Source organism: Etheostoma cragini, chromosome 1, assembly GCF_013103735.1.
Source record: "Etheostoma cragini isolate CJK2018 chromosome 1, CSU_Ecrag_1.0, whole genome shotgun sequence".
NCBI classification, from domain to species: Eukaryota; Metazoa; Chordata; class Actinopteri; order Perciformes; family Percidae; genus Etheostoma; species Etheostoma cragini.
In genome coordinates this window covers 32,131,956-32,141,061 of record NC_048407.1, presented here as the reverse complement: position 1 = coordinate 32,141,061, position 9,106 = coordinate 32,131,956, and the positions used below count along the sequence as shown (strand labels likewise).

General features: G+C 40.8%; 2 protein-coding genes across 2 annotated transcripts in view; both read right to left on the bottom strand.

Moving 5' to 3' along the window:
* Positions 1–419: 419 nt before the first annotated feature.
* ndufs3 (NADH:ubiquinone oxidoreductase core subunit S3) lies at positions 420–5,528 on the bottom strand. The gene is made up of 7 exons (XM_034866750.1): positions 5,312–5,528; positions 4,849–4,914; positions 3,387–3,484; positions 2,574–2,723; positions 1,846–1,971; positions 1,610–1,729; positions 420–713 (listed from the first exon to the last, which is right to left on the bottom strand). The coding sequence occupies exons 1-7, from the start codon at positions 5,364–5,366 to the stop codon at positions 543–545; spliced, it is 786 nt and encodes a 261-aa protein (XP_034722641.1). The 5' UTR covers positions 5,367–5,528; the 3' UTR covers positions 420–542.
* A 2,205-nt stretch (positions 5,529–7,733) lies between these two features.
* ptpmt1 (protein tyrosine phosphatase mitochondrial 1) overlaps positions 7,734–9,106 on the bottom strand; it is a 3,429-nt gene continuing 2,056 nt past the window's right edge. Inside the window, exon 4 of the mRNA XM_034867092.1 lies at positions 7,734–7,966. Coding sequence (XP_034722983.1) covers positions 7,838–7,966 — 129 coding nt within the window. The 3' untranslated portion in view covers positions 7,734–7,837. The remainder of the gene's footprint in view (positions 7,967–9,106) is intronic.

Here is a 9,106-nt window from a genome sequence, read left to right as displayed (position 1 = left end):
GGACTGTGAAGGAGTCACTTAGGGCTGGCGCTGTTCCTCACGGTTTTCACAAACCAAACAATCAATTAATAGAGAAAATAATGAGTTTATAATTCAATAGGACCTAAGATGATTTCATTACTTCCAACCCTGACCAAAAGTGTGTCTACACCGCTGGTTAGAGTCCATTTTATTTTAACTCCAAGTACTTTGAACGCCACAGCACAGCATACAACAATATTTATTAAAAATAAACATATTTTAAACTAAATAAGTGTGGGAGGCTGTTACTGCAGCAGATTAATGCTCATGATTTGAAACGACATGTTCAACAATCACATACGGGTGTAAAGTTTGATCGTCCACATACTTTTGAACATAAAGCGTTTTTAAAATGAGGCATTTTACCGTCTTGCGAAAACAAAAACTTCACAAAAAATCTTTTGAAGTTGGTTTTATTAGCATTTTTATTTACATAAATATTTCAAGTTGGTTTTGTTCATGATGCTAGGAGTCCCAGAACAACATTAACAGAGAGAACGTGGCGAGGAAACAGAGGGACGTCATTTTTTCTCCGGGGCGGCGTCTCCAGCCTCCAGCTTGGGTGCGGCCTCTCTGGGCTCCCTGTAGGCGGGGAACACCTCCCAGGGCGTGTTCAGGTCAAACTTCCTGAACTCCTGCGACAGCTCCACAGGCTCCGCCACGACACGCTTCACTTCATCGTCGTAACGCACCTGCAGAGGGAAACATGCTTCAGTTTGCAAGTTGTTGCAATTCAAACTCTTGCGTTGTCCTTAGCTCAAATTTGCCCCTTTTTTTATATTAGAAATATGAGTTTAACAACCAAACTGCCCCAAAATAACTTGGATGCTTGCATGTACATTGTACAGAACTCATACAACATATACATCCAAGTTCTTTGCAGGTAACATTATCAATTACATTTAAGTTTTGGTTGTTTTTATTTAATGGCAAAAGAAAAATGTAAAAGAATGTTGAAAAAGACATGTTTAACAGGTTTCGAATCAGCATCCTGATCACTCAACATGTAGCAGCCGGCGGTACTCAGGGACCGTCTATAAACTACAACACAGACACAAAAATATCTGTTACTTTAATGAATAAATAAGTTAGTGTCTCCAGACTTATCTAAGTTCTCCTCCTAGTTGTACTACAGCACTTACTTTAAAAAAATAAGTTTGGAGACTCTACCTTATTTAATCATCAGATAATAAATATCTTTGTGTCGGTGTTGTAGTTTAGAGACGGTCCCTAAGCACCGCCGGCTACGACTAGGTTAGAAGACGAGTTTTTAGCTTGTTGTTTACTTTACTATGTTAGGAAAGATGAGCCATTTGTGATTTAATATAATTTCACTGTAGAGTAATTGATCCTGTAAGTTTGAATCTGTGAATCTCTTTCTAACTTTGCTCCCGTTTATGAAACAGATGGCACGGAAAACGCACGCACAGTTAATAAAACTGAGGGAACGGATTTGTATTCTGTGGTTTAGTTGCAGTTTTTCCAGCTGACCCCAGGGGGCGCCGTTTGAGATTATAGTTGACTGGGCAGAGCTTCCATCCCGTCTGCAGCAGGTAAACTGAGTCGGCGTGCTGCTGGCAGAACTCACCTCGACGTATCCAGAGAGAGGGAAGTCTTTCCTGAAGGGGTGACCCTCAAAGCCGTAGTCAGTCAGAATACGCCTCAGGTCTGGGTGGTTGGCAAAGTACACGCCAAACATGTCCCATACCTGCAGCAAGACACACACGCGCACACACACTTTTACTCTCAGTTTTTCCAATAGTCAGTGGAATTAAGTAAACACTGGGATGACTCTCCAGACCGAGCCTCCGCGTTGGGACTCACCTCCCTCTCGTACCAGTTGGCGGCCATGTGGACCGGGACCGCAGAGTCCACCGGCGTCAACTCATCTGTGTACGTCTTAATGCGGAGACGAGAATTGTAGCGCAGCGACAGCAGGTGGTACACAATCTGTAAAAACACACACAAACTTCAGAAAGTTTGCTAGATGATATGCTTCTCAGATTGTCTAGATTGCCCCTGCATATAAATTAAATTCTAACCATAAAACATGTAGTTTAAGGGGAGAAAGGGAGCGTTGAATAAAAGACAAATAATGCATTCCTCAAATAAATGCCTTCTGGGGACAGAATATGAAGTTGGAAACAAAATGAAGTTGTAAAAAAGATTGGAACTTGCAATAAATTGCAGACTATGTTCAAAATCCCAATAGTGTCATATCGTGACAGAAGTATCATGATAATATCGTATCGGGGGGCCTCTGGTGATTCCCACCCGTAATACAAAGGTTAAACCAGACACGAGACAAAGATCCTCTGAGCAACAGCTGGATAAGAAGAGAAGAAATCAACAGTAGTTGCTCAGCGTCTAACGTGTGCTCATTTAAACAGGAACCGGTTCCTGTTTCAGTGTCAAGTCCACAATAAGGCAGCCAATGAGAAGCCGGAATCAACCTTCAATGTGTTGCACACGGAGGGAAAAGACAAAAGGCAGTTTCATGAATCTTACATGTCACCCTTTGTGACATGTTTCTAGGTGTGTGTGCGGGCTACCTCAAAGCGGTTCTGCCGGGTCGGGACGTCCACAGCCGTCAGATCAATCATGTTCCTGAACTGGCCGTTGGTGTGATCCCTCAGGAAGGTCAGGACAGGGATCACTCCGTCAGGATGGATCATCACCTCCAGCTCGTTATAACAGGTCACCTACACATGTACACACACACACACACACACACATTTTCAACCCTCTTTTCTCCCCCCTTGTTTCTTATATAGTCTACAAATAGTCATTTGAATAGTTACAAGGGGATACATTGAAAGCCCTATTCACACGGATTAGTATCATCTGGGGACCTTGTGTGATTTAGAAAATAACTCTAGACATTTAAGCTACTAACAGCACTCCACATTTTACAAACAACAGAGCCCCCCCCTTGCCATTCCATATCCGTCTTCGCGAGAGGGATAAAAAGGCGCACAGGAAACAAGAACCTTGAAAAAAAACGATATACGACCCCCGCCAAATCAGAGACACGATTTAACTTCACTAATAACACACAGAATGGCACAAATTAAAATCACAGACAACTTCCGTAAAACTTACAAATTAGGTCACCAGGTAATACTAATCCTGTGAGAATAGGGCTTAAGACTGGTTTAATAAAAGCTATTTTGAAAAACAAAATTGTAGAGGTCTGATCAGCCCTCCTAATTCTTCACGCATCAGCTCTGCTTTTATTGCAACTATTCTATAGTCATCCTGGTGGATTCAAATATCAAGCCGTTCGTCACGACTTCACTGCTTTGACACAGTCCGCAGCAGGAGGCACAAGGGGACGATCCGCTCTGATACTCTAATGAACTGACCTGGACCTGCTGGATGTATTTGGGCATCATCTCAGCCACGTACTCCCCGAACGCTGCCAGCTGGCTGTGGGTGACGGCATCCTTGGGCCTGATGGTGGCTGCAGGAAGGACAGAGGAGACCAGAGGTTTATAACAACTGCACACTGCTCAACTCTCCTGTTCTAACAGCTGTGATGTAGGAAATAAGGCCGCACCATATAGTGCAACAGACACTAATACCTAGGTGAGATCTGAAACAAAGCTTCATTCTACCAACTCTTAAGTATTTATTCATGCGCAAAGAAGGTTCAGGTAATCATGAGAGTCTGAGAATCACTTTCTTATTAACCCTCTCCAAGCCGACAGCAGCGGGAAGGGGGGGTCAAATTAATAGCCCTTCGGACGATCAGTCCACCTGACCCCATGTCTGTTACCATAACTGGAGTTGGAGAAAAGCCAGTCTCTGCACTTTAGATAAACAGAAGAGCATAAAGTCAGGCCATCAGAGGTAAAGAGTTCACACAGCTAAAAACAGGTCAATAGCTAGATGTCTTAATAGACAAATATTTGATTTCCATTCCAATAGCGTGGTTGAATGTTGACACAATGATATAACTTTACATTACATGTCATTTAGCTGATGTTTTTATCCAAAGCGACTTACAAATACTACACAGGTCAGAGGTCACACGCCCCTCTGGAGCAACTGGGGGTTAAGTGTCCTGCTCAGGGACACGCTGGAGATGTATCGGTCATATATCAAAATGGGAATCGAACCCCGGGCTTCCACACCAAAGGCATGTGTTATATCCAGTAGTGTAGTGGAGGCCCTTCATGGCCAAATATCTGCCGCCACAGTATCAGAAATAGGGCAGACGCACAATTTGTATGTGTATCCAACATTAAAGATGATACCTAGCCCCATCAATATCAATGTCAATATAATATAATATTGATGTATTAACCAGCCCTAATTAGTTAATGTGAACTCACTAGTGATGTTACCCGTGAACCCCCGGCTTCAAAGCATGTATTAAAGACATGAACCCATTTGGAAAAGTTATAGCCAATTTAGCCGGTCCATAAGCACCATCACTGTTTAACTCTCACAAGCACTTTGACTGTCCCAAAGTATGTCCTTGCCACTGTCAAACCAAACACCACACTGGCAGTAGACTACATGTCAGACTGTTAGCTTGCTCACATAGCCCACACCTTCTGCACTGCCTATCTCACCTATTTGAGTGAGGAGATCCTGATGCTCTTATTTATCTATGAATTCATACACAAAATGTATTTATCTTCGACTATCTTCGACCTTCATGGCTAAAATCAGTGAAACAGTTTGTGACAAGATGCTATCCTTCCTTTAACCACCAGGTGTCCACGTAGAGTTGTGAAGCTTCGAGCACACAACCTTCTTTCTTTCTAACCAACTGGATTGAAAGCTTCACTGGTTCAGGCTTCAGGTCGCCATACTCACGGCTGGTCTCGGTGGTGGCGCTCTGCAGCCTGGTCTGCTGCTGGAGGAGACACGAACTCCTTGCAACTGGAAAACAAAATCAGGACAAATGAGTCAAACAATGTGTATAAACACGCCACGAATGGCTAAATCTACAGAGCTGCAGAAGAGCTAGAGCAATATGAGTAACACGTTCAAAATAAGGAGAACAAACTCGCACTACATCCACTCAAAACCTCCGTTAATGTTGCCACAAAGAAACTCATCTTTCCCATAAAACAACAAACTGTCCAGCGAGTCTTGTTATTCAACTAAGTGCAGGCTAACGTTAGCATTAGCTAGCTCGAAGGTCAAGCCTGACACATTTCGACGGTTGAAAATAACACAGTGCTGTTTCCATTGGCAACCAAAGGCACACCCGAAACAAGTGGATCATCGCAGCAAACAGCGAGTAGGAAGTACAATTCGTTACGAGTCAACTTACGGTTATAACTCCTTCCGAGACCTCCGCGGACAAACCGCACCAACGACGCCGCCATGTTTTTTTTTTTTCTACAGTCGTTTTTCTTCGGGCAGAGACGCGACGTTTAGCGGGCTTTCGCCTCCTGGTGGCCCGGAGGAGAAGTGTTACACCTGCAGTATTGAAAAATAAAAAAATATCTTTGACCAAATACATCGATGTCGATGTTGTAGGGTTGACTATCGGTGCTTTTACAAAATATTAACACAATAAGCGTTTTGATAAATACTTGTGGTATGGATCCCCCTGGGTCTGAAATAAAGTTTATTATTACAAATAACGTGGATACAATAAAACAGCTAGTAAGTCTGGCAAGTTAAGAAAAGTACTTAAGAAATAACATTAAGTAAGAAGTTAATCTGCAAAGTATCTAAATAAATACAAGTCCTGTGCAGATCATGCAGTCTTGATGAGTTCCTAAAAGGTTGACATTTTTGCAGATACATTTTTACAATCTTATGATAATATGTCATGTAGTCAAAACAGAAATGCATCAGATAACTAAAGTGGAGTCAATATTACAACATTTTCAATCTGTAGATCTTCAATTGCAAAATTGCCAAATTTGAATCGAATTTTTTGCAAACCACTACCAGGTTGGTCTGTTTTCTGCCAAGACATTTGGGCAGTTTAGTGTGTCTTTGGTTGGGAAACATAAACACCAAGTGGTGACATGTTGGACAACCGTTGGCTACGTGCCCACGTGTGCGTCTTATCGATTACGAGCTACGCTGAAACGGAGAAGACGAGCGGAAACGAGCCAGACAAAACCAGAGGAGCTGAAATTAAAGTAAAGTTAGTTGGCGGGAAAAAAACAAACGCTGCTGGTGGAAAATCTGATTGGCCTGTAACTTTAAAAATCTACTAGTCGTGTTGGCTGGTTAATTCAAAGCCCTTGTTATGAGGCATCATTAGAACATGTGATACACTGAAATAAAGCATTTTTCAATCAATGATGAACTAAGCACTAAAATGTCCTACACTTGTCGCGGCACTGCAAATACAAGCACACAACAACTTGATAAAGCAAAGTGTTTTTATTATCACAATGTTGACTTGCTTTAAACTTTTACAGTATATGTGGCTGAAACAGGATGACAGGTTACAGAAACCCAAACAAGGGACCGTTTACACACTGCCGTGTTTCTTTAGAAATAAAACTAGACAAATGGAGTCTTTAAACGCTTCAGATGTAAAGTAATTCGCTGTAAAATGAATGGCAGTCAATGGGATGCTAACGGCAGGTGATGGCTTCGTAGCATTATAATGGCGCCATGGGAGCCACGCTTCGAGAGGAGAGGCTGACCCCCTTGGTTTACGACGCTGCACGATCTGTTCCCATAGACAGGTAAACAAAGTCTGTTCCACAGTAGCGGTCTTCCCTTCCCGGAAAGCTAACGTTAGATTAGCTAACAGCTAATTCAGCTAACCAGTAGTTGAGACAGCATGTAAAAGACTAACATGCTAGAAGATAACTGAAACTGAAAGTATTAAATAACAACTGTTAAGTCAGTTCTATGTTACTTGCTCATTTAAAGTACAATCACAATAATTGTGATAATTGTCTTTATTATTACTGTAAAGTCTAAATTTAGCTGCAGTCTGCTTTTCCCAGTGTTTAATTTTCAGTGATGTAACGAGTAATCAAATTAATTACTCTTCCCATCTTAATAACGCCGTTGCTATGACTGAAGCTGTTTTTGGTTTGTTTTCTTCATCAGACCAACTAGATCTCTGAGCCGAGAGGCAAAAGATTTTTTTCTTCCTTGGTTAGTGGGCCGTTAGGTTTCATATATATATATATATATATATATATATATATATATATATATATATATATATATATATATATACACACACATATATAATATGTTACGTGTACTATAATGTAAGATAGTGTTATTGCTACTGTGGAACAGATCGTGCAGAGTTGTAAATCCTCATCAGGAAGGTCATCTGCACATGTGCGAACATCTTGTGCATGCGCATCATACGGCACATATACGACACGTAATTTAAATGATCCTAAATGGCAGATTCTACGCTTCCGAGAATACTTTGATTAGATGTTGGAAGTCATTTCACATGAATGAGCACACATCTGTGAAAGAACAACGCTTTTTTTGTTGTTGCTAAGAATCAACTCAAAAAGTTACACAATGGAGCTTTAACATGTTTGACATTTCTTACGTGTTTCAGCCATAAGCAAAAAACCAGGTACTAAAGGAAAGAAGTTGCAGGTTTTATGAGATAAGGGTAATAAAAAGACATATCCATGACAACATTACTTTTTTTGTTGCCTTCTTACATGTGATGTTGTGTTGCCATTTCCCAGTAAAAAACATGGGAATTTGATTTAAAAATGTTGGGGCTCAACAAGTAGTTCTTCAGGGGGTCTACATTCTGATATGGAGGACTGTACAAGGCTCAGAGTCCAGTCTCCCAGCAGCTGTAGGAGGATAACGGGGTCCGACCCGCCGCCCGGCCCTCTCAGCTGGGCTGTTCACACACCTGCTGGTAGTATTTCCTCAGCATCTCCAGCTGAGCGGAGCGCACCAGGACGTGCGGTCGAACAGACGCCAGCTTCTGACAGGCTTCCTCTGGAGTGCAGCTGTGTAGCTGTCAGCAGAAAAATGCAACGTCAAAATCCACATACACGATATTTACTGATGTCTGAAGAGACAGCTATGGACAAAGTTTAATAGAATCAGAATTGTAGACTTGAAAATGTCAAGATCTTCTGTATGTTGATACCATTTCAGAAATGAAACGACGACTTTGCTGAATAACTAATGAATTGCGATTACGCTTTTGGTCGTTTTATGGTTGAAGCCCATCATACAACGCACAAGGAGAAGTTTAAGGTTATTTCAGCTTTCCTTGACGACATGGCGGGTGTCAACAAAAACAGATATAAGTAGGGCTGTGTAAAAATCCAAATTTAATCTGGATTATAATTTTTGCTCCCAATGATCACAAAAACAGAATAATCGAGAACAAGAATTATTTAACTCATTACGTTTTGCAGGTAAGTTCTTATTTTCTATTATGTTCTGAATGAGAAAAAAAAAATGTTTAAAAAGGAAAGGTATTGGGGCAAATTTCACAGTTGTAGGTTTTTTTATTTAACTTAAAAAAAAGAAAAAAAAGTAAGTCAAATTTTTTTTACATATTTCCAGAAGTCAACGATTGTGTTAAATTATCGTGATTTCAAGATTGACCGAAGTAATCGTGATTATATTGTTTTCCCCATATTCGAGCAGCCCTAGAAATAAGTGGACGAACAAGGAGACGAGATACTTTTTAAACTGCATTAACGAGCAAAATATAACGGCTATTTTAGATGGCGGAGATCTAATTTTGATTGCTTAATATGTCACCATCAGCTGGCACATAAACACTATTACGACAATAATAATCAGTTGTTGGCAGACGGCGCAATCAACTGTGACTAGCAAACCTTTTTCACAAATGTTAGCTTAAATGTTGTGTGATGCAGTGCGGATATTAATGGAAACAACTTAAACTGTACCAGATTCAATGTTCAATGTTCATACTGTTATATCATAACTTAATACTATTTATCTAGATCAGATCTATTTGATTAACCAGTGTAAAGGAAAAAAAATCATTTTTTTTTCGCTTTAAAGCCGTTGGACGGAAATACACATTCACCTGCTTTATTTGCATGAATGTTTTTAGCAAACGTCAGATAATTCGATTGAAACGTGGATGGAAACGTAGCCAGTGTGACCCCCC

What these genes read in the sequence shown, in the direction of transcription:
- ndufs3 (XM_034866750.1), bottom strand. Translation starts at nt 5,366, where the DNA reads ATGGCGGCGTCGTTGGTGCGGTTTGTCCGCGGAGGTCTCGGAAGGAGT. An exon ending in CGCCACCACCGAGACCAGCC is followed by an intron (nt 3,485 to 4,848) that starts GTGAGTATGGCG and finishes TCCTTCCTGCAG; the next exon opens with CCACCATCAGGCCCAAGGAT. An exon ending in CCCGGCAGAACCGCTTTGAG is followed by an intron (nt 1,972 to 2,573) that starts GTAGCCCGCACA and finishes GTGTTTTTACAG; the next exon opens with ATTGTGTACCACCTGCTGTC.